General features: G+C 28.1%; 1 protein-coding gene across 2 annotated transcripts; it reads right to left on the bottom strand.

Moving 5' to 3' along the window:
- Nucleotides 1–1,123: 1,123 nt before the first annotated feature.
- LOC120163222 (plant cysteine oxidase 2-like) lies at nt 1,124–25,346 on the bottom strand. 2 transcript variants are annotated; one of them, XM_039173203.1, is made up of 6 exons: nt 25,079–25,346; nt 24,112–24,233; nt 23,509–23,668; nt 23,234–23,429; nt 3,061–3,066; nt 1,140–1,382 (listed from the first exon to the last, which is right to left on the bottom strand). In XM_039173203.1, the coding sequence occupies exons 1-6, from the start codon at nt 25,344–25,346 to the stop codon at nt 1,277–1,279; spliced, it is 858 nt and encodes a 285-aa protein (XP_039029134.1). In that variant the 3' UTR covers nt 1,140–1,276. The 2 variants fall into 2 exon arrangements, with proteins under 2 accessions (XP_039029133.1, XP_039029134.1); XM_039173202.1 differs by lacking the exons at nt 23,234–23,429; nt 23,509–23,668; nt 24,112–24,233; nt 25,079–25,346 and adding exons at nt 1,682–1,841; nt 2,284–2,405 and having other exon boundaries at nt 1,124–1,602; nt 3,052–3,498.
- Between the last annotated feature and the right edge of the window lie 1,006 nt (nt 25,347–26,352).

The following is a 26,352-nucleotide window of genomic DNA, read 5'->3' as shown; positions in this document are numbered from 1 at the left end:
TGTCCTAGTTAGATCTGTAATTTTATAGCATTATTAATTTATAATATTGAAGGGACCATAAATTTATATGAAGGTCTTCTGAAAAATTATTATCTTATTAATTTATCGAAATTATTAATTTAGACCTTGAATTCAAATCGAAACTGAAAAATTATTATTTTAGAGAGATTATTAATTTATCGAATATTAAATTTAAGCGTATACTTTCATTATTAATTTAGTTTGATTATATATTATAAATGTAATGATTAATTCTTATAATATTTATTTGAATAAATATTATTCATAACTATTTTATAATTTTAAAATATGAAAACAAAATCGCAAGTAACAAAGTAGAGTAAAGTTGAACTTATACGAAGAAATCTCAATATCCAATTTCCCTTTTTCTTAAAAGTTTAAAAAGGTTTATAAAAAGAAGGAAAATGAAGAAATGTTTTTGAAGGTTTCAGTGGACTGTTCGTTGGGATTTGATTATGGCCTTTGTATGCGTATATGCGTATGCGTATGCGTATGCGTATGCGTATATGCGTATGCATGCATATGCATATACATATACGTATATATATATATGTATATGTGTATGTGTAGAAAGGAAATAGCTTGGGAATAAAACACTTACTCACATTCATCATTCATAAAATATGCTTATGACATGATTTCATCTCATATTTTTCGTACTTTTCATTCTTTTATTTTTATTCTTATTATTATCAATGAATCAAGAGAGAATATATGAGATTAGGGGTGATTATCGAGTGGGCCGATCGTGAGTTGGACAGTGCCTGATTAGTGTTTATTAAAAAAATTTATTACTCGACTCGTGCTAGTTCAGAAAATTTATTGCTTGACTCTTTGCTCATTAAACTCGACGTTCATTGCTTACCTCGTTGAATGTTAAACTCACTGAAATTTTTACGTTATTTTCTTAATTATAGGTAAATTTACTAATATTATATAGAATTTCATATAAAGATAAATTAAAAAATTTAACCAAATTTAAAAAAAAAGAGTGTATGAAGTAATTTTAAAATATAAAATTAAAGTAATAATTCACATATACATTGAAATAATAAAAAAAGTTTGATTTTTAAGTTTAAGAAATAATTTTTAAGCCCTCGTAATTAACATAAAAGTATTTCACAAACCATTAGCCCACCTTGTTTAAAACCAATAAAAATTGTATAGTCTGTGAAGGAACAGTGTGCTGATCGTATTAAAAGCCTTGATATTTTCCCCCACTATCTACAAGATATTTATGAATCTAAAAGGTGGTTTATTTAATCTGAGGACCCAAATACTCAATTCTATCCATCTCTGCACCCTTCGGCGCTTCAATTTCTTGCAACCATCCATAACATTCTCCCTCTTCTTCACTCACTCTTCTTGTTCCTCCATCTTCATGATCCCAGTAGGGGAAATCTTTGTAAAAGGAGCAATCGCGGCCGTCGTCTTTGGAATACGGAGGTCCCATGACATCGAGCACCGCGCATGGCGTTACGGCCGTGAATTCATGGATGTTGCCTCCGGTTGTCGGATATAACACTGACGTGTCGCACGGCGCCGTGTACGCACTGTTGGCTTTCAACCTTGCCAATCTCACTGAAGAAATGGAAAAACTTGGATCATAATCATATTGACGAAGATCATGAATGAATTCGTCGAAAGACAGAAATCTTACATTGGGGGGATGGTGTCGTGTCGTTCTTCGTATCGATCGGATCGACCCAATCGTATGATTTTATGTGCATTGTTCCGAGTAAAAGCTTGCTGAAAACAGTCATCCCCGGATGATTATGCAGCGGTATGACCGCCGCCTCTGGTAGAAAGAAAATGCACAACTGCACAATATAAATCCAACTATGAATGTTGATGGTTCCTTGTGCAAGCATTGCTACATTAAACTTATAGAATATACCAACTCAGTTAAGCTATAGGTTTAACTAGGGATGGACTAAGGGGTTAAATGGAGCCATCACTTTCTGAAAAATTTAAAATTATATAATTTAGATTATATTTTATTAATAATCTAATTTTATGAGTTTAAACTTTTATATATTGATCCTCTAAAATTTTATAAATTATTCTTAACATAAAATTTTAAATCCATCTTTGATTAAACTATTACAAAAGTTAATAATAGTAGTAATAATATTGTCTAAAACCATTATTACACGATTGTGATACCCGTGATGACCTCAATAATAATTATTATGTCAGTAATAATAATAAAGATAAGTGAAAACATCGCAATACATGAAAGATGGCAAAGTTAGGTCTAACCGAGAACTCATCACACTGGTAAATGGTAGTACAGGTGACTCTTGGAGTGCCTTTGACCGCACCCCTTGCCTTGAAGAAGTGCAGATTTTTGCTAAGTCCAACATCTCCTGCCTTCATCTTATCTAAAAAAAATGAAAACAAAAGTTATTACAAATTTAATATTTAGGACCCAAAACCAGTACGAGCACATAGAAATAAGAAAACCCATTGTTTATATATATAATATGAAAATACACTGCCGACAACAGAGACGTGGGATCCACAAACACCACCACTTTCCTGGTGTTGCTAAAAGTGAGTCAATTTCCAAATTCCTATATATAAAAATCACCTAATATGTATAATCAAAACATCTATTTAGTTAACCCATGCATGCATTAGCCATCGATTTTCACATAATTAAACCGATATGAAGGTGAAGTGATTACACTAAATGACAGAAACTGAACTTTCTTTTAACTATGCAAATCTAACGAATTCCTAAATATTACATGATCCATACGTTACCATTTATAAACAATGAAAAAGATTCAGACAAAACTGGAAATTTCTTCAATAAAACAGTTGAATTTTGGTGATGAACACTCCAAAAATATATTTTTAGGCACCTATTCGTTAATGATATAAAATTTTTAAATGAGACGAGTATAAATAAAATTTCAACTCCAAGAATTTACGCAAAATAATAAGTAATTAATAGAAAAAACCCAGATTTCACGGTAGAAACGTGCCAACCCTTACGTGGCTCCGCCACTGCTTATTACTTACCCAGAATACCGCGAAGCTTGTTTACATCAGAAGCAGGAGGAACAGTGCCGGGGCCTTTGAAGATTTCTCTGCAGGAAACGAAGAGTTGTTGCAGAACTTCCGGGACCCGTGGAAACACAGCCTCTCTTCTCATCTTCTTACACGACGACGATGATCTGTTGTTCTTCTTGATTGTCTTGTTGGCGTATCTGACCCTGTTGTTTACGTGCTTCGCTGCCGTTATAATGTTTTTGCCTTGCTCCACGCATCCACCTGCATCCATCATCATCAAAAACCTCCTCTCCTCTGTTTTCCTTATCGGAAAACACTATTTTTCGTGCAAAACAAAGGTTGAACAAGAAACCCGCAGGAATAAAAAGGGGGTTCGTTTGAATCGAGAAGATAAAAAGGAAGAAAAGTGGAAAAATATCAATGGCGAGGGGTTGTTTATCGGTTGGGGAAGAAAGGTGCAAAGGTGGTATATAAAGGTGGAGAGGGAGCAAAACCAGGGGCCCTGAAAAACTGGGAAATCTTTTATTTTATAGTTTTGGATATGAATAAAAATTGGGGTAAATTAACCATTTAGTCGTTCAATTGTCATTTGAATTTAGTTTTGATCAATTAACTATATTTTAAAAGTATCATTAATGTTATGTTTTGGTTTTATTTCGATCACATATAGTAAATAAATTAATAAAATTAGTGAATGTAATATTTTTTAATAAAAATGTGATATGATTTTACGATAATATACAATTATTTATTAATGATAATGAATAAAATAAAAATATAATATAATATTAATTATGTTTTAAAAAATATTAAGATGATTAAAATAGAACTAAATTAATAATTGATTGATTAAATATATAATTTATTTTAAAAAATATTTAGAAAAAGTGGAAAAGATTGGTTTTTTTTCCAGTGTGTTTTGCAAATTGCAAAGGCAAGTTGAATAGCGCCCCCAAGATTGAGACTTGAAAACTGCCTGTTAACTTGACCGACCCCTGTTTTCCCCTTTTCTTTCTCATACAAAGAGGTTTGGAATTTTCACCACCGGATCAATTGACCAAACTAGCCCTACTTTCTTCTCTTGTTGACTTCCCTTTTTCCAAACATCTTTTTTCGCCAAATATGGGAGAACAAATTTAGATTCTTTGTATTTACATGTTAATTTGGTATTAAAACGACCAAGTGTTGACATATTTTGAATATACAATTTCGTATTTAAATAAATCTCTTTATTAAATTAATAAATAATTATAATCTTATCTCTAATTAAATCATGCTAAATTTCCCCTGAACTCAAATCTTATCCGACCTCATCTTTTAAAAATATGATATGATCAAAACTTTCCAAAGTAAAATAAAATCCATCTTATTAAATTAAATCGATATCCATCGAATTCTAAATATACATCTCTAAGTAAAATTGAAGTATCGATCAAAATTTAGAAAAAAATAGATTTTTTAAAATAAGAAACTAATTTTATTCAAAATAAAAAAATACCTCAAATTACAATAAAGATTTACAATTATAACCATAAATTAAGCACATAATTAGGAAATTTTCCTATAATCAATGAAACAAAACTAGCAACTTAAAATCACATAAGGATCATACAAGGAAAGATTAAATCTAACCAAAAAAACTCGAACAAAGATAGATACAAACAGATCTGATCGCATTGACAAACGAACCACAAAAAGGGATCAGGCTATTGAAAGACTATCAGCAAACCGCAAATACGACTCGAGCGATGTGAAAAGCTATCCGCAAACGAAAATCAAGTATCCAAATCTAATTCGAGGATCCAAAGCAGGAAAGATTAACAAGATATCAGAATAAGTGTCATCTTGATCAATTGTGGCAATGCCAAATCAACCCTTAAAAAATAAACGAAAAACGATCAAAGAGCAAAAAAATGCCAAAAAAACATAGGAAAATGTGTCATAAAGGTAAATGAATACGTGCAACACATGCATGTTTTTTGAAAAAAAATAAAGATACAATGTAGAAAAGAAAAAGACAATAAAAAATATCGACGGTCAATAACCAATATTAAAATTGGTGTCGTTGTCGATTAACAAAATCGAAAAAATGGATAAACGTCACACCAATAAGAGAAACTTTTATTTATTTATTTTATAGAAAAGACGATAGTATTTTCTTAAAAATAAGAACTAATTATAATTGAAAAAAAAAGATTTAGATACAAATATTATATAATCTAAAATATAAAAGAAATCTAGGATTCTAACATTTAGGATTTGTATTGGACTCAATTTTTAAGTTTGTGATATATTATATTATACAATTTTTATAAGGTTAAATTCACTTAGTGTAAAATTCCTTGTTTTACACTTTTTTTAAGACTGTTAGATAGGAGAAATCAAAAGTTGAGATTAATTTTTCCCTCTAATGAATATATTATTATTTCTTAATGTTAATATCAGCCTTTGATTTCTTATATCCAACGATGTTAAAAATGTGTAAAATTTTTTAGTTTTACATTGTGTAATTAGAACCTAGCCTTTTTTATATATTTCTATTTTATATAATATAAAAATTAAATATATAATAATACGTGGCATTATAAATAAATATATATTATGTTGTTTGTATTTAAAAGAGAGAAACGCTCCTTTAAAAAATAACATAATATATATATATATATATATATATAATTAATAAATATTAAACAAAATTATATTTTACTTTTTTTAAAATATGGGTAGACCTAAAATAAACTTGAATTAAATATTTACAAATAAAAATTTTAGAAAAAACAAACCTATATTTAAAATAAATTTAAATTGAATAAATATGAAGTGGGATAATATTGTACATAAATCTGATCTATATCTAGCTTAATACATTAACACTTTTAATTTAGATATGATTTGAGACGAATCTATTAAGGTAATGGGAGGGGCTGTATGCCCCCCTCAAACCAGCAAATCTTTTTTTTTTTACATTTAATTTATATATAAAATTTAAATATTTATAGTATAATTATGAAATTACCCTCTGACTTTAGAAAAAATTATATTTTGCCTCCCTTAAGTTGAAATCATGGGCACGTTCCTAGATATGATTTAAAAAGAATCTATTATCATTTATAAAAAAATATTTAATTTTATTTTTAGTTTTAGTTTTAATTTTAATATTATTATAATTTAATTTAAATATTTTTTATTAAATAGTAATCGGTAATGGCTCAGAAATGAATTAATGGAGTATAAATTTTATAAATTATTAAGAATAACAAGTATTGTTTTCATGCAATAAAAAATAATAAAACGATTGGGGGTATTTTTGATAATTCGAAAAAGATTGAGTAGGAAGAAACATCACGTGGCAATCACATGGAGGAGTAGGGAGGCCGTGTGTTGGGCAAGTGATGTTTCCAGCGTGTTCTATTCTCCATTTTATATTTACCCTTAGAAGTCGAAGGTATTGACATTTTTCACTATATAAATATTAGGTTAAACTACGTATTTAATATTTAAACTAACAGTTTTAATTTGTTTTAATACTTAAACTTTTAAATTTTTTAAAATCATATTTAACGTTTAGTTTTTCATTTTATTATTTAGCCGTTAAAAATTTAACACATTTAGACCTAAACTATAAGATTTGGCCCTTTTTAGTACCTAAATTTTTAATTTTTTTTCAAAACTTAACGATAAATTTTGAACTGAGGTACTAAAATGAAATAAAAACTAAATTGTAGGTATAATTTTAAATATTTTGAAATTTTATGTATTAAAATAGTTCAAAATTAAAAGTTTAAGTATTAAACGCATATTTTACCCTAAATATTAATTCTTAATTAAAAAATTAAATACCGAGCCAAAGTCTAAATACCGTTGCCAGCAAAGTTAAAAGGGAAAAAAAAATTTGCGGCTGAAGGAGTTAAAAAGAAAGAAAAAAATTAGGATTTTTAACATTTTTTTTATAATCTTAAATATAACTTTTATGATAATTTTTTATACTTATTTTGAATCCTATTATCTATGTTATTTTTATGAAAATATAAGTCATCAGTTTTATTAAAAATATATCTAAAATTTATAATGGAGATTTATAATTTTTTTTATTAATTTGAGATACGTATAAAATAATATTTGTTCAAAAGATAAATCTCAACCATTTAACATTAAATGCTTACACACCTGATATTCTTGGTGCTCAAACTCGGGACATCAAAAAATAATAGCAATTCCTTTACCACTAATGTCACTTGATTATTGCAAGATTATATATGAAAATTTTAAATATATAATTAAGACATTTCCTGTAGTCATTGAGACAAGTAATTAGTAACTTGTGATCATACAAAAACCATATATGAAATTTGTTAAATATTCATTAAAAACCTAAACCAAATATAGATATGAACACATTTAACTCCATTCGATAAACGAACTACAACATGAAATTAAACTATTGAGAGATTATCGACAATCACAAATCAGAGTCGAGTGTTATGAGAAAACTATCTCTGAATGCAAACCGCGTATCCAAATCTAATATGAGGTCCAAAGCAAGAAATATTAAAATGTAACAAATAAGTGACATATTGATCAGTTGAGACGATGTCAAATACAACTCTAAAAAAATTAAACAAAAATAATGTCCAAAAAGATCAATAACATGTCAAAAGACAAAAAAACGTATTATAAAAACAAAGAAAACATGTCATAAGATAAAAGTTATTAAAACTTTAAAAGAATAAGAGAAAAATAAAGATGTGATATAAGAAAATAAAAAATATCAACGATTACCAACCAACACTACAATTGATATCATCGCTAGCCAATAATGGTAAAAGAAAAAAAAATATCAGAGTAAGAAAAAGAGAAAATTAGGACTGCACACAATCTTTGTATGTGTATGTGTGGAAAGGGAATAGTTTGGGAATAAAATACTCACTCACATTCATCATTCATAAAATATGCTTATGACATGATTTCATTTTCATCTCATATTTTTCATACTTTTCATTCTTTTATTATTATTCTTATTATTATCGATGAATCAAGAGATAATATATGAGATTAGGGGTGATTATCAAGTGAGTCGATCGTTAGTTGGGCAGTACCTGATTAGTGCTCGTTAAAAAATTTTGTTGCTCGACTCGACTCTTTGCTCGTTAAAATTTTGTTCGACTCGTGCTCGTTAAGAAAATTTGTTGCTTGACTCGTTGCACATTAAGCTCGATGTTCATTGCTCGCCTCGTTATTTGTTTAGCTCACTGAAAATTTTACCTTATTTTCTTAAATATAGGTAAAATCTACTAACACTATATATAACTTAATATAAAGATAAATTAAAAAATTTAACCAATTTTTTTTTTCAAAAAGTGTATGAAGTAATTTTAGGTGGTGTTTGTTTTTACTGTGTAAGGTCTGCAAAGCTCTTATGTCTGCGTCGCGCAGACCACGCGCAGACATTAGGCTTCGCAGACCGTTTGTTTTTAGAAGACAGAAGCCCTTCTAACGTCTGCGCGTGGTCTGCGCGGCGCAGACGTGGTCTTATGTCTTCAGACGTCTTCTAACCTCTTCAAAGAGGTTTTATTTAATTTTATTATATTTTATTTTAATTTTAATATTAATTTTTTAAATAAATTAAATATTAATATTTATATTATATATAGATATTAATTTTAATATTAATTTTTTAAATAAATTAAATATTAATTTTTTATATATTATAGATATTAATTTTATATCATATAATTTTTTATATATTATTAAAATTTTATATTTATTTTAATTATTTTGATTTAAGTTTAAATATAATATTTTTTAGATTTGTTATTTTTAAATATATTTAAACTTTTTATACAAAATGTAAGTATTTAAACCACATTGCTTAATAAAAAATGATTTCATTGTTTGATAATTAAGATTTTAAAATAAAAATTATAAATTATGTTTTTAAAATTTTAAAATATAATCACAATTAAATAAAAAATAATCATAAATAATTTGATAAATTAAAAAATATTTTCTAAAATATCATATAATTATAAAAAAAATTATGAATATATATTTAAAAAAAATTAAAAGTATTACAAAATTACTATTTAAAAAAAATCATATAATTTAATGATCATTTATAAATTTTATTCTATAAAACTTATAAAACTAATAATACATGTGATTATGTGCGACGTATAATAGAATTAATAAGGTAGTGTTTGTTTTTTTAAAAAAATTATTATTGTAGTTGTATAAATTATTTAAATTTTAGTATTGTAAAACTAAAATTATTTAAATATCAGTATTACAAAACTCTTTTAAGTTTAAAAAATCAGTTTATTTATATTTCAGTTTATTTTAGCAGTTTGCATACGTTAAAAAACAAACAGTCTTTTTCTTGTAGACTGCAGACTTTTGGTCCACCTCTTCTGCTGCAGATGCCTGCAGATGTGGTCCGCAGACTGCAGACATTTTACCTCTTCAAAAACAAACACCACCTTAAAGTCTAAACCAAAATAACAATCCACAAATATATTAAAATAATAAATAAGGTTTATTTTTTAGTGTAATAAATATTTTTTTAAGATAACTACTAAAAATTATATAAAAAATTAAAGAGTTGCTTGCGTACTTATTTAGTCGATTTAGACTTTGTTCGACTCAACTCATTAAGGTCTCGAATCAAGTCAACCTAAGTCGAGTTTTTACCGAACTTTGACCAAATTAAGTTATTGCTGCTATGATTATGACATTATTTCATCTCATGTTTTTCATGATTTCATCTCATATCTTCATTCTTTTATAATTATTATCATCAATGAATCAAGAGAGAATATATGATATAATCGTTTTTAAAAAAATTCAAATCATATGCTTTAGATTTATTTTTATTTTTTATTAATAATTTATTTTTATTCTTTAAGATTTTATAAATTCTTTATTTTCTAAATTTCAAAATTAATTACCAACATACTTTTATGTGTCCATCCGTAATTATTATTATTATACAAAAGTTCTAATCTTGAGCTAAACAACATCATAGGAAATCAGTAAAAAGAATAAAACGAATTTAAATTTTTATTCAAATTTATTATTTATGACTATTTAAAAAAAGAATTTACTTTCATTTTATTGAATTTTTATTTTCAAATGAATAAATTATTGGAAAAAAAAGTTTCATTTAGAATATTTTATAAAGTATATTTTCTTAATATAAGAGGTAGATTTTGTTTTGTATTTATAATGTCACAGATTTGAGTTAACAAACAAGTTCAATCAACCTTTACCATACCTTGTACCTATCCTACTAGAGTTTCATAATATTTTTAGACATATATTTATATTTGTCACATATTAAATGGTTGATTTTTTTGCAATAATGCAGTCGAATAGAACACTATTGGAATTATATCTTCAAATAAGGTAATTGCTACAGTACACCCCAAAGACGAATTGCAATCCATGCGACTCTAATATAAATTTGAGGGAGATGCCTCCCAATTTGTTTTCATATTTCATTTTTTATTTAAGTTTTAATCATTAGATAAAAAATTGAGAATGTTAAAATTGGGGGTAGAGAGACACATTGTGATAAGGGGAGGGAGAGTCACATGGTGTTCCATGCGACCTTGAGGAGACGCGGGGAGCCTAGTGCGAGTTCGATATGTATTGTAGCATTCACCCCATTTGAATAAATAATCTCTCGGGTGCCCTATCGGAACAAATTTTTTTCGACTGTATTATTGAAAAAAATCACCCCATATTAAATATAAAAAATATAAAATATATGATTATTTAAATTATATATATATATATATATATATATATATATATATATATATATATATATATATATATATATATATATATGATTCGCTTACACTCTCAGGCAAAATTCAACAAGGACTCTGGGACCATAGCCCCCAAAATTTAAAAAATTATAATTTAGACTCTTAATTTTTGTAAAAAAATTAATTTGCCCCCCCCCCCAAAATTTATAGAAATTCATATTAAACTTTATAACTTTTAGTGTTCTTAATTAATCCCCTCCCATAATATTTAAAAATTCTCATTAAGCCTCTCAAATTTTCAAAAATTTTTAATTAGACCCTAATTTTTTAAAAAAAAAAGTATAAACTAAACCCTTCACAATTTTTTAAAAATTTTAATTTAAACCTTTGAATTTATTTTTAAAATTTTAAATTGGCCCCCTCAAACTTTTTCGTCAAGTTCCACCACTGCTTACACTATATTAATTAATAATTTTACGCTAATTTGTAGCCATTAGATTTAAATACATAAATGAATTAGATTTAGTTAAAATTTATAACTCATACAAATATATTTTAACTGACATTAAAACAATATCTCTTTTTACCAAATCCTAAATCTAAAACCTCAAACCCCAAATTCTCAAACTCTAAAAACCTATATCAAAAACCCAAATATTAAACTTTAAACCCTAAATTCTAATCCCAAAAAGAAAAAAATATTTTATTGTGATTTAAATAAATATTTATTTATGAGTTATAAATTTTAATAAAATTTAAGATAATTATTTATTTAAATCTAATGACTAAAAATTAGTGTAAAACTTATTAGTTTTACGTAGTGTAAGTGGATCATAACCCACATATATGACTTTTTAGTTTTACACATATTTAGGATCATTTGATGAGTAAAAACATATGACTGAGAGATTAAAAGTAAGAAATGTGAAGACAGGGCCGGCCCTGGGCCAGGACAGGAGGGGCGCCCACCCAGGGACAACAAATTAAAAAAAACTAGTATAATATTTTTCTTTATTTTTATAATAAAATTTTTAAAAAAATTAAAATAATAGGCCCATGAGTTTTTTAAGTGTCAATTGTTATTAATGAACTTTTATTAATATTAATAAATTGTTCAACTTCTCATAAAATTCTAATTTAATATTTCTTTCCCAAAATTTTAAAAAAAATCCAATTAAATCTTTTTAATTTGAGTCTTTCCAAATTTCCACCATCAATTCACCAAATCTATTTTTCGATTTTTCATATCAATCTAAAATTTTATTAATGTTTTGTTCCTTTTCAAAACTCAATGGGAGAAAAAATTAAGTATAATTAGCATGTTTCTTTTCCCCTCCTCATTTAACATGTAACACCCTTAACTCACATTAATTTATGAATACAAATTAAGGATGTCACATTTTTTGTTTAACAATTACTGTTCGAAAGAGGGAAAAATTTTGTTTCTTTTAAAATCTCCTAGTTTAACATTTATTATCAAACTATTTAACCGCGTAAAATCATGATGTAATATTTTTAATATATTTGATTCCAATATATTATTTAAAATCTTTTTTTAATAATTATACAATTGTCATTTAAGTCTTCAATCTCTTTCCATTTTGCGATTTAACTCTTATACTATTACAACTTTCCAAATTCAATTATAAATCCATTATACTATAATTCTAATCATAGGATATATTTTTTTAGAATTTCATCTCAACTTTTCTATTTTAATTATATATTGGATTAATTTTTGGTTTAATTTATAATTATTAACTTATACCAATTTCCATTTCATACCCATAACTTATAAAATATGTAATTTAGTCCTCAATCAACCAAAAATTTCCAGCATTTAATTAAAACATATTACCTCAAAGATTACAAAATTTTCACTTAAGTCCATATATTTTTTGTGTTTATGATTTAATCCCCAAACTTTACTAATTTTCCAAATTAATCCAATTTCATATTTTAACATTAATTCAACATTCTAACATCTAATTTCCAGCATATTACTTTAACTATTAAAGGCTAATTGGGCCCAAAACCAACCCAATTAAACACAACTCAAATAAAGAAATATACAGGGTCCACTTATCTCCTAGGTAAACCCGAAACTACTAGCCTATAAATTGAGGTGTTAAAACTCTCCATTCCTTAAAAGAAATTTCGTCCTCAAAATTTACTCGATCCAAACGACGACTTATCCTTAAGTCAAACACTTAGGAATATTGAAGTACATAAACTTATATAAAAACTGATTCTAAAGGAAGAAGTCCTTACAGCTGACATAGGGCTTAGAAATCGTAAAATTGATCAACAATTTTCTGAGGGTGCTACCAATGCCAAACTTCAAGTGTAAACCTTTAAAAAGCACGGAGCTAAAGAAATCACATTCTTACAATCTGACACTATACGCTTGGAACGTACCACAAGGATGACACTTCTATGAGATTCACTGTTATTGCTAAATTCCTTTTTTTGGTTAACCTTACTCAATCGAGTTAACTCACTGCATAAACTGATAGCCTTTTTTACTTGTTGAACACATGTAACTCATCATACCACATCCTGAGATGTTACAACACTTGTCAACATTGTCTCAATATTAACTACTAGAGAAGCGACGATAATTCTCGACCAACGTAAATCACTATGCTTTTGCTGCGCAACTCTAATTCAATACTCATCCATAGAACTTGACTGTTTCTTATATACCTTACAGCCTACATATGCTTTGATCACCTGATCGCGTATTTAAGGTATTCACAACTAAAAATGGACCACTCATTTAATGCTTTTGCTGCGCAACTCTAATTCAATACTCATCCATAGAACTTGACATATATTATTTTTATGAAATATAAGTCATCAGTCTTATTAAAAATATATCTAAAATTTATAATGGAGATTTATAATTTTTTTATTAATTTGAGATACGTATAAAATAATATTTGTTCAAAAGATAAATCTCAACCATTTAACATTAAATGCTTACACACCTGGTATTCTTGGTGCTCAAACTCGGGACATCAAAAAATAATAGCAATTCCTTTACCATTAATGTCACTTGATTATTGCAAGATTATATATGAAAATTTTAAATATATAATTAAGACATTTCTTGTAGTCATTGAGACAAGTAATTAGTAACTTGTGATCATACAAAATCCATATATGAAAATTGTTAAATATTCATTAAAAACCTAAACCAAATATAGATATGAACACATTTAACTCCATTCGATAAACGAACTACAACATGAAATTAAACTATTGAGAGATCATCGACAATCACAAATCAGAGTCGAGTGTTGTGAGAAACTATTTCTGAATGCAAACGCGTATCCAAATCTAATCTGAGGTCCAAGCAAGAAATATTAAAATGTAATAAATAAGTGACATTTTGATCAGTTGAGACGATGTCAAATACAACTCTAAAAAAATTAAACAAAAATAATGTCCAAAAAGATCAATAACATGTCAAAAGACAAAAAAAACGTATTTTAAAAACAAAGAAAACATGTCATAAAATAAAAGTTATTAAAACTTTAAAAGAATAAGAGAAAAATAAAGATGTGATATAAGAAAATAAAAAATAAAAAATATCGACGATTATCAACCAACACTACAATTGATATCATCGCTAGCCAATAATGGTAAAAGAAAAAAAAAATAACAGAGTAAGAAAAAGAGAAAATTAGGACTGCACACAATCTTATTATACAATAAAACCTCTATCAATTAGAAATATCAGGACCATACAATTTTATTAATTTAAAGATGTATTAATTAATCAATAAATTAATAATTTATTAATTTGAAGATATTTTTTTCGATTCAACGAACTTACATTGTTTTTCATGAATAAAACACAAATTTTTATTTATTAATTGAATGATGTTCATATTTTAAGAAAAGTTATAGATGAAATGCTATTAGATTTAAATTTTAAGAAAAACAAACACAACATAATCATATTTTACTAAATTGTCCTATTTAGATTTGTAATTTTATAGTATTATTAATTTATAATATTGAAAGGACCATAAATTTATATGAAGGTCTTCTGAAAAATTATTATCTTATTAATTTATCGAAATTATTAATTTAGATCTTGAACTCAAATCGAAACTGAAAAATTATTATTTTAGAGAGATTATTAATTTATCGAATATTAAATTTAAGCGTATACTTTCATTATTAATTTAGTTTGATTATATATTATAAATGTAATGATTAATTCTTCTAATATTTATTTGAATAAATATTATTCATAACTATTTTATAATTTTAAAATATGAAAACAAAATCGCAAGTAACAAAGTAGAGTAAAGTTGAACTTATACGAAGAAATCTCAATATCCAATTTCCCTTTTTCTTAAAAGTTTAAAAAGGTTTATAAAAAGAAGGAAAATGAAGAAATGTTTTTGAAGGTTTCAGTGGACTGTTCGTTGGGATTTGATTACAGCCTTTGTATGTGTATGTGTATGTGTATGTGTATGTGTATGTGTATGTGTATGTGTATGTGTATGTGTATGTGTATGTGTATGTGTATGTGTATGTGTATGTGTATGTGTATGTGTATGTGTATGTGTGTATGTGTATGTGTATGTGTATGTGTATGTGTATGTGTATGTGTATGTGTATGTGTATGTGTATGTGTATGTATGTGTATGTGTATGTGTATGTGTATGTGTATGTGTATGTGTATGTGTATGTGTATGTGTATGTGTATGTGTATGTGTATGTGTATGTGTATGTGTATGTGTATGTGTATGTGTATGTGTATTGTATGTGTATGTGTATGTGTATGTGTATGTGTATGTGTATGTGTATGTGTATGTATGTGTATGTGTATGTGTATGTGTATGTGTATGTGTATGTGTATGTGTATGTGTATGTGTATGTGTATGTGTATGTGTATGTGTATGTGTATGTGTATGTGTATGTGTATGTGTATGTGTATGTGTATGTGTATGTGTATGTGTATGTGTATGTGTATGTGTATGTGTATGTGTATGTGTATGTGTATGTGTATGTATGTGTATGTGTATGTGTATGTGTATGTGTATGTGTATGTGTATGTGTATGTGTGTGTATGTGTATGTGTATGTGTATGTGTATGTGTATGTGTATGTGTATGTGTATGTGTGTGTGTATGTGTATGTGTATGTATGTGTATGTGTATGTGTATGTATGTGTATGTGTATGTGTGTATGTGTATGTGTATGTGTATGTGTATGTGTATGTGTATGTGTATGTGTATGTGTATGTATGTGTATGTGTATGGTATGTGTATGTGTATGTGTATGTGTATGTGTATGTGTATGTGTGTATGTGTATGTGTATGTGTATGTGTATGTGTATGTGTATGTGTATGTGTATGTGTATGTGTATGTGTATGTGTATGTGTATGTGTATGTGTATGTGTATGTGTATGTGTATGTGTATGTGTATGTGTATGTGTATGTGTATGTGTATGTGTATGTGTATGTGTTTGTTGTATGTGTATGTGTATGTGTATGTGTATGTGTATGTGTATGTGTGTATGTGTATGTGTATGTGTATGTGTATGTGTATGTGTTGTGTATGTGTATGTGTATGTGTATGTGTATGTGTATGTGTATGTGTATGTGTATGTGTATGTGTATGTGTATGTGTATGTGTATGTGTATGTGTATGTGTATGTGTATGGTATGTGTATGTGTGTGTATGTGTATGTGTATGTGTATGTGTATGTGTATGTGTATGTGTATGTTATGTGTATGTGTGTATGTGTATGTGTATGTGTATGTATGTGTATGTGTATGTGTATGTTGTATGTGTATGTGTATGTGTATGTGTATGTGTATGTGTATGTGTATGTGTATGTGTAGTGTATGTGTATGGTATGTGTATGTGTATGTGTATGTGTATGTGTATGTGTGTATGTGTATGTGTATGTGTATGTGTATGTGTCTGTGTATGTGTATGTGTATGTGTATGTGTATGTGTATGTGTATGTGTATGTGTATGTTGTGTATGTGTATGTGTATGTGTATGTGTATGTGTATGGTCTGTGTATGTGTGTGTATGTGTATGTGTCTGTATGTGTATGTGTGGTATGTGTATGTGTATGTGTATGTGTATGTGTATGTGTATGTGTATGTGTATGTGTATGTGTATGGTATGTGTATGGTATGTGTATGTGTATGTGTATGTGTGTGTATGTGTATGTGTATGTGTATGTGTATGGTATGTGTATGTGTTGTGTATGTGTATGTGTATGGTATGTGTATGTGTTGTGTATGTGTATGTGTATGTGTATGTATGTGTATGTGTATGTGTATGTGTATGTGTATGTGTATGTGTATGTGTATGTGTATGTGTATGTGTATGTGTATGTGTATGTATATGTGTATGTGTATGTGTGGAAAGGGAATAGTTTGGGAATAAAACACTCACTCACATTCATCATTCATAAAATATGCTTATGACATGAGTTCATCTCATATTTTCCATACTCTTATTATTATTCTTATTATTATCAATGAATCAAAAGATAATATATGAGATTAGGGGTGATTATCGAGTGAGTCGATCGTTAGTTGGGCAGTACCTGATTAGTGCTCGTTAAAAATTTTTGTTGCTCGACTAAACTCTTTGCTCGTTAAAATTTTGCTTGACTCGTGCTCGTTAAGAAAACTTGTTGCTTGACTCGTTGCTCATTAAGCTCAATATTCATTGCTCGCCTCATTGTTTGTTTAGTTCACTGAAAATTTTATCTTATTTTCTTAAATATAGGTAAAATCTACTAACACTATATATAACTTAATATAAAGATAAATTAAAAAATTTAACCAATTTTTTTTCAAAAAGTGTATGAAGTAATTTTAAAGTCTAAACTAAAATAACAATCCACAAATATATTAAAATAATAAATAAGGTTTATTTTTTAGTGTAATAAATATTTTTTTTAAGATAACTACTAAAAATTATATAAAAAATTAAAGAGTTGCTTGCGTACTTATTTAGTTGATTTAAACTTTGTTCGACTCAACTCGTTAAGGTCTCGAATCAAGTCAACCTAAGTCGAATTTTTACCGAACTTTGACCATGTTGAGTTATTGCTGCTATGATTATGACATTATTTCATCTCATGTTTTTCATGATTTCATCTCATATCTTCATTCTTTTATAATTATTATCATCAATGAATCAAGAGAGAATATATGATATAATCGTTTTTAAAAAAAAATTCAAATCATATGCTTTAGATTTATTTTAATTTTTTATTAATAATTTATTTTTATTCTTTAAGATTTTATAAATTCTTTATTTTCTAAATTTCAAAATTAATTACCAAACATACTTTTATGTGTCCATCCGTAATTATTATTATTATACAAAAGTTCTAATCTTGAGCTAAACAACATCATAGGAAATCAGTAAAAAGAATAAAACGAATTTAAATTTTTATTCAAATTTATTATTTAAGTTTTAATCATTAGATAAAAAATTGAGAATGCTAAAATTGGGGGAGAGAGAGGCATTGTGATCAGGGGCGGGGAGTCACATGGTGTTCCATGCGACCTTGGGGATGCAGAGAGCCTAGTGCGACTTCGATGTGTACTGTAACATTCACCCCATTTGAACAAATAATCTCTCGAGTGCCCTATCAGAACAATTTTTTCGACTGTATTATTGAAAAAACTCACCCCATATTAAATATAAAAAATAAAAAATATATGATTATATATATATATATATATATATATATATATGTATGATTCGCTTACACTCTCGGGCAAAATTCAACAAGGACTACTGGGGCCATGGCCCCCCAAAATTTAAAAAATTATAATTTAGACTCATAATTTTGTAAAAAATTATTCCCCCCCTCAAAATTTATAGAAATCATATTAAACTTTATAACTTTAGTGTTCTTAACTAATCCCCTCCCATAACATTTAAAAATTCTCATTAAGCCTCTCAAATTTCAAATTTTTTTAATTAGACCCTAATTTTTTAAAAATTTTAATTTAAACCTTTGAATTTATTTTTTAAAATTTTAAATTGGCCCCTTCAAACTTTTTCGTCAAGTTCCACCACTGGTTACACTTTATTAAATTAGTAATTTTTACGCTAATTTGTAGCCATTAGATTTAAATACATAAATGAATTAGATTTAGTTAAAATTTATAACTCATAAATAAATATTTTAACTGACATTAAAACAATCTCTTTTACCAAATCCTAAATCTAAAACCTCAAACACCAAATTCTCAAACTCTAGAAACCTATATCAAAAACCCAAATCTTACACTTTAAACCCTAAATTCTAATCCCAAAAAGAAAAAAATATTTTATTGTGATTTAAATAATTATTTATTTATGAGTTATAAATTTTAATAAAATTTAATATAATTATTTATTTAAATCTAATGACTAAAAATTAGTGTAAAACTTATTAGTTTTACACATATTTAGGATCATTTGATGAGTAAAAACATATGACTGAGATTAAAAGTAAGAAATGTGCAGACAGGGCCGGCCCTGGGCCAGGACAGGAGGGGCGCCCACCTAGGGCCAACAAATTAAAAAAACTAGTATAATATTTTTCTTTATTTTTATAATAAAATTTTTAAAAAAAAATTAAAATAATAGGCCCATGAGTTTTTTAAAGTGTCAATTGTTATTAATGAACTTTTGTATTAATATTAATAAATTGTTCAACTTCTCATAAAATTCTAATTTGATATTTCTTTCCCAAAATTTAAAAAAAATCCAATTAAATCTTTTTAATTTGAGTCTTTCCAAATTTCCACCATCAATTCACCAAATCTATTTTCGATTTTCCATATCAATCTAAAATTTTATTAATGTTTTTTCCTCTTCAAAACTTAATGGAGAACAAATTAAGTATAATTAGCATGTTTCTTTTCCCTCCTCATTTAACATGTAACACCCTTAACTCACATTAATTTATGAATACAAATTAAGGATGTCACATTTTTTGTTTAACAATTACTGTTTGAAGGAGGGGGAAATTTTGTTTCTTTTAAAATCTCCTAGTTTAACATTTATTACCAAACTATTTAACCGCATAAAATCATAATGTAATATTTTTAATATATTTGATTCCAATATATTATTTAAAATCTTTTTTAATAATTATACAATTGTCATTTAAGTCTTCAATCTCTTTCCATTTTGCGATTTAACTCTTATACTGTTACAACTTTCCAAATTCAATTATAAATCCATTATACTATAATTCTAATCATAGGATATTTTTTTTTAGAATTTCATCTCAACTTTTCTATTTTATTCAATATAGTCCTCTTTGCTATCTAATCTTAAATTTAAGCATCATAAAATAAATTCGAACATTCTAATAACATGTTTAATTTATAATTATTAACTTATACCAATTTCCATTTCATACCCATAACTTATACAAATATGTAATTTAGTCATCGATCAACCAAAAATTTCCAGCATTTAATTAAAACATATTACCTCAAAGATTACAAAATTTTCACTTAAGTCCATATTTTTCGTGTTTATGATTTAATCCCCAAACTTTACTAATTTTCCAAATTAATCCAATTTCATATTTTAACATTAATTCAACATTCTAACATCTAATTTCCAGCATATACTTTAACTATTAAAGGCTAAATAAATAAATCTACGGGGTCCACTTACCTCCTAGGTAAACCCGAAACTACTAGTCTATAAATTGAGGTGTTAAAACTCGATCCAAACGACGACTTATCCTTAAGTCAAACACTTAGGAATATTGAAGTACATAAACTTATATCAAAACTGATTCTAAAGGAAGAAGTCCTTACAGCTGACATAGGGCTTAGAAATCGTAAAATTGATCAATGATTTTCTGAGGGTGCTACCAATGCCAAACTTCAAGCGTAAACCTTTAAAAGCACGGAGATAAAGAAATCACATTCTTACAATCTGACACTATACGCTTGGAACGGGCCACAAGGATGACGCTTTTGTAAGATTCACTGTTATCGCTAAATTCCTTTTTTGGTTAACCTTACTCAATCGAGTTAACTCACTGCAAAACTGATAACCTTTTTTACTTGTTGAACACATGTAACTCATCATACCATATCCTGAGATGTTACAACACTTGTCAACATTGTCTCAATTGACTACTAGAGAAGCGACGATAATTCTCGACCAACGTAAATCTCTATGCTTTTGTTGCGCAACTCTAATTCAATACTCATTCATAGAACTTGACTGTTTCTTATATACCTTACGGCCTACATATGCTTTGATCACCTGATCGTGTATTTAAGGTACTCACAACTAAAATGGACCACTCATCTAGCGATACTTGTAACATTTGACTCTTGAAGAGTACGCAACACAAAACAAACTCTAACTTAGCGGTTCTAAGACTCTACATCTTGCACTCGCTAATGCTTACCATCCTTAAGTTATTCGATGACAACTATCATTAGTCATACGATGCTTAACGAACTTAATTTTCTTTAATATGAAGCACCCAAAGTCTACGATACTATATAACGCTGCATACTTCTATGTGTTGTATATAGCTCCCGTTCATATACCAACACGAAGACATAACTAACGAGGCTTGGCTCACTTAGTTGATTCCTTACTGACGCATGACTACATATTGACAAAATTAGAGGAATCTCTGCACTTCGAGACTAGCAACTCACTCCTGACCTTTAGCGCTCTTAGTATATATGGTGGATTTCAGAACTACTGAATCAGAATAATATTATGCTAACTTACTCATCAGAGTACTTGGGTCATCTGCGTCCAGTTAGCAACTGAAGTGTCGTGGCACTGACTGAGGTATATTATGACGTTTCTAGCAAATAGAGTGATTGACATACTGATTAAAGCTACTTGGTATTCTTAACTCTCATGGAGATCTTCATCTCCTACGCTGAACTGGATTTTAAAATTTTCTAAGGTTTGATCACACAAACCCTCGAAGAAAATCTAAAACATCTTTGCTTATTCTGCTAGGGTCTACCAACTAGACACTTGATCCTCACATGATGGTTCTCCTTATCTAGTTCATTTAACACCACAAAAGAATGCATGCACTCATGCCTACAAAAGTAACATGAAAATTGAGACATCTGAAAACATACCTGGCATCTCATCTATGTCATAGATTCCTTATAAACTAACATTCAACGATGAGTTTCAAGCTGAAGATAACAATCAAAACTTTCCCCTAAATTTATGCAATTTTAGTGATTTCTTTGTAAACTAACCTTGAATTCATATTCATAGAGGTAATTGATTTTCTTTTACAAAATTATAAATTATGAAACTTCCTAGATACTCTGAAGGCCTCAACATATCAGTGATTAACAACGAAATTATAATTTACAAAAAAATACATTAAAAATATTTTTATTTTTAAATTGTATAAATAGATTTTACTCTCATTTGTTAATCATATTCCTAAAACTTAATTAAAAAAATCCAATACACCATATTAGTTAACTATTATTCTATAACTTCAAATTTATAATAATTTGAAGAAACGATACAAGAGACTCTTTTGGAAGGAAATTATAATTCTCTCGATTTAGATTTGCGATTGTTGATGATCTTTCAATAGTTAAATCTTATATTATAATTTGTTATCCGATACAATCAAATCTAATCTTATCTATATTTTATTTTAGTTTTTAGGATGAATTTTATCTTCTTTCTTATATAGTCTTTCTATAATTTTAAGTGATTAATTTCTCGTATCAACTTATAAGAAATGTTCTAATTATGTATTTAGTTTATATTTATAATTTTAAACATTGTTATAATTTCAAATATTTCTTTATTTTCAATAAAAGTTAACCGTTTCTATTTGCAAAAAAAATTAAACCTCACAATTGATAAATTCTCAAAAAGTCAATGCACTTTTATTATCAAATAATATATTTTACTTGATATATTATCAAATAAAAGTAGATGGTACTTGATGCATACACGTTGCATGATTCAAGTACATGCGTAGAAGCCATAACTTAAACTACCAATGGATTACACATTCTTTGTTTTTCATTTAATGGTATAAACTACTTTCTATGTTTTTTATTTAATGGTACAAACTTTTTAACTAAAACAACAATGCTCGTCAAAGTTCATTCAACATTTTAAGCCCTCGTAATTAACATAAAAGTATTTCACAAACCATTAGCCCACCTTGTTTAAAACCAATAAAAATTGTATAGTCTGTGAAGGAACAGTGCGGTGATCGTATAAAAAGCCTTGATATTTTTCCCACTATCTAAAAGGTGGTTTGTTTAATCTGAGGACCAAAGTACTCCATTCTATCCATCTCTGCACCCTCCGGCGCTTCAATTTCTTGCAACCATCCATAACATTCTCTCTTCTTCACTCACTCCTCTTGTTCCTCCATCTTCATGATCCCTATAGGGAAATCTTTGTAATAGGAGCAATCGCGGCCTTCGTCTTTGGAATACGGAGGTCCCATGACATCGAGCACCGCGCATGGCGTTACGGCCGTGAATTCATGGATGTTGCCTCCGGTTGTCGGATACAACACCGACGTGTCGCACGGCGCCGTGTATGCACTGTTGGCTTTCAACCTTGCCAATCTCACTGAAGAAATGGAAAAACTTGGATCATAATCATATTGACGAAGATCATGAATGAATTCGTCGAAAGACAGAAGTCTTACATTGGGGGGATGGTGTCGTGTCGTTCTTTGTATCGATCGGATCAACCCAATCGTATGATTTTATGTGCATTGTTCCGAGTAAGAGCTTGCTGAAAACAGTCATCCCCGGATGATTATGCAGCGGGATGACCGCCGCCTCTGGTATAAAGAAAATGCACAACTGCACAATACAAATCCAAGTATGAATGTTGATGGTTCCTTGTGCAAGCATTGCTATATTAAACTTATAGAATATACCAATCCAGTTATGCTACAGGTTTAACTAGGATGGACTAAGGTGTTAAATGGAGTCATCACTATCCGGAAAATTTAAATTTTTAAATAATTTAAATAATTTTTTATATTTTTTATTGATAATCTAATTTTATCCGTCTAAACTTTAATATGTTGATCCTCTAAAACTTTATAAATTCGACCCTTAATATAAAATTTTAAATCCATTTTTAATTAAATTATTACAAAAGTTAATAATAATAATAATAACATTATCTAAAACTGTTATTATATGATTGCGATATGTATCAACGACCTCAATAATAATTATTATGTCAGTAATAATAATAAACATCGCAATACATGAAAGATGGCAAAGTTAGGTCTTACCGAGAACTCATCACACTGGTAAATGGTAGTACAGGTGACTCTTGGAGTGCCTTTGACCGCACCCCTTGCCTTGAAGAAGTGCAGATTTTTGCTAAGTCCAACATCTTCTGCCTTCATCTTATCTAAAAAAAAATGAAAACAAAAGTTATTACAAATTTAATATTTAGGACCCAAAAACAGTACGAGCACAAAGAAATAAGAAAACCCATTGTTTATATATAGTATGAAAAGAATTGTCCAATCAGCTCGATAGAACGCAAGACTTTTAATCTTGTGATTGTGGGATCGAGTCTCACGGTGGATAATTTATAATTACCGGAGGTCTTCCACGAAAATTACTCTCAATTTATAATTAAGGACAACCTACTACCTTACCTCTCCTTATTTCATTACACGAATAAGGTCAGTTAATATATATAATATGAAAAGACACGGCCGACAACGGAGATGTGGGATCCACAAACACCACCACTTTCCTGTGCTAAAAGTGAGTCAATTTCCAAATTCCTATATATAAAAATCACCTAATATATAATCAAAACATCTATTTAGTTAACCCATGCATGCATCAACCATCGATTTTCACAGAATTAAACCGATATGAAGGTGAAGTGATTACACTAAATGACAGAAACTGAACTTTCTTTTAACTATACAAATCTAACGAATTCCTAAACAATACATGATCCATAAGTTACCATTAATAAACAATGAAAAAGATTTAGACAAAGCTGGAAATTTCTTCAACAAAACAGTTGAATTTTGGTGATGAACACTTATTTTCAATAGTGTATCTAAAAGCCATTCGTGAAAGATATAAAATTTTTAAATGAGATGAATATAAATAAAATTTTAGCTTGGAGATTGTACCCAAAATAATAAGTAACTAATAAAAAAAATTCTAATTTCATGGTCGAAACGTGTCAACCCTTACTAATACGTGGCTCCGCCACTGCTTATTACTTACCCAGAATACTGCGAAGCTTGTTTACATCAGAAGCAGGAGGAACAGTGCCGGGGCCTTTGAAGATTTCTCTGCAGGAAACGAAGAGTTGTTGCAGAACTTCCGGGACCCGTGGAAACACAGCCTCTCTTCTCATCTTCTTACACGACGACGATGATCTGTTGTTCTTCTTGATTGTCTTGTTGGCGTATCTGACCCTTTTGTTTACGTGCTTCGCCGCCGTGATGATGTTTTTCCCTTGCTCCACGCATCCACCTGCATCCATCATCATCAAAAACCTCCTCTCGATCTTATTTAAATTTAAATTTAAAGTTTTAATAGAATATACCAAACCAGGATATTGCACGGAAAACACTATTTTTCGTGCAAAACAAAGGTTGAACCAAGAAACCTGCAGGAATAAAAAGGGGGTTCGTTTGAATCGAGAAGATAAGAAGAAGAAAAGTGGAAAATATCAATGGCGAGGGATTGTTTAACTGTTGGGGAAGAAAGGTGCAAAGGTGGTATAAAGGTGGAGAGGGAGCAAAACCAGGGGCCATGAAAAAACAGGGAAACTTTTTTATAGTTTTGGATATGAATAAAAATTGGGGTAAATTAACCATTTACTCGTTCAATTGTCATTTGAATTTAGTTTTGATCAATGATCACCTAACTACTTTTTAAAATTATTTATGTTTTAGTTTTATTTCGATCATATATTATAAATTAATTAATAAAATTATTGAATGTAATATCTTTTAATAATAATGTGATATGGTTTTACGGTAATATATCAATTCACTATTAATTTTTTAATGATGATGAATAAAATTAAAATATAATATTAATTATGTTTTAAAAAATATTAAGATTAAAATAGAACTAAATTAATAATTGATTGATTAAATATATAATTTATTTTAAAAAATATTTAGAAAAAGTGGAAAAGATTGGGTTTTTTTTCAGTGTGTTTTGCAAATTGCAAAGGCAAGTTGAATAGCACCCCCGAGATTGAGACTTGAAAACTGCCTGTTAACTTGACCGACCCCTGTTTTCCCCTTTTCTTTTCATACAAAGAGGTTTGGAATTGTCACCACTGGATCAATTGACCAAACTAGCCCTACTTTCTTCTCTTGTTGACTTTCCTTTTTCCAAACATCTTTTCTCGCCAAATATAGGATAACAAATTTAGATTCTTTGTATTTACATGTTAATTTGGTATTAAAACGACCCAAGTTTTGAATATACAATTTCGTATTTAAATAAATCTCTTTATTAAATTAATAAATAATTATAAT

This window comes from Hibiscus syriacus, unplaced genomic scaffold (assembly GCF_006381635.1).
Source record: "Hibiscus syriacus cultivar Baekdansim isolate YM2019G1 unplaced genomic scaffold, ASM638163v2 tig00111429_pilon, whole genome shotgun sequence".
Taxonomy (NCBI): Eukaryota; Viridiplantae; Streptophyta; class Magnoliopsida; order Malvales; family Malvaceae; genus Hibiscus; species Hibiscus syriacus.
This window is presented reverse-complemented; position numbering and strand designations above follow the sequence as displayed.

Excerpts from the sequence above, each read along its gene's own strand:
- LOC120163222 (XM_039173202.1), bottom strand. The coding sequence starts at position 3,319 with ATGATGATGGATGCAGGTGGATGCGTGGAGCAAGGCAAAAACATTATA. Across the intron at positions 2,406-3,051 it reads CAAGCTTCGCGGTATTCTGG|ATAAGATGAAGGCAGGAGAT; the intron begins GTAAGTAATAAG and ends CATTTTTTTTAG. Across the intron at positions 1,603-1,681 it reads CACGACACCATCCCCCCAAT|TGAGATTGGCAAGGTTGAAA; the intron begins GTAAGATTTCTG and ends CCATTTCTTCAG.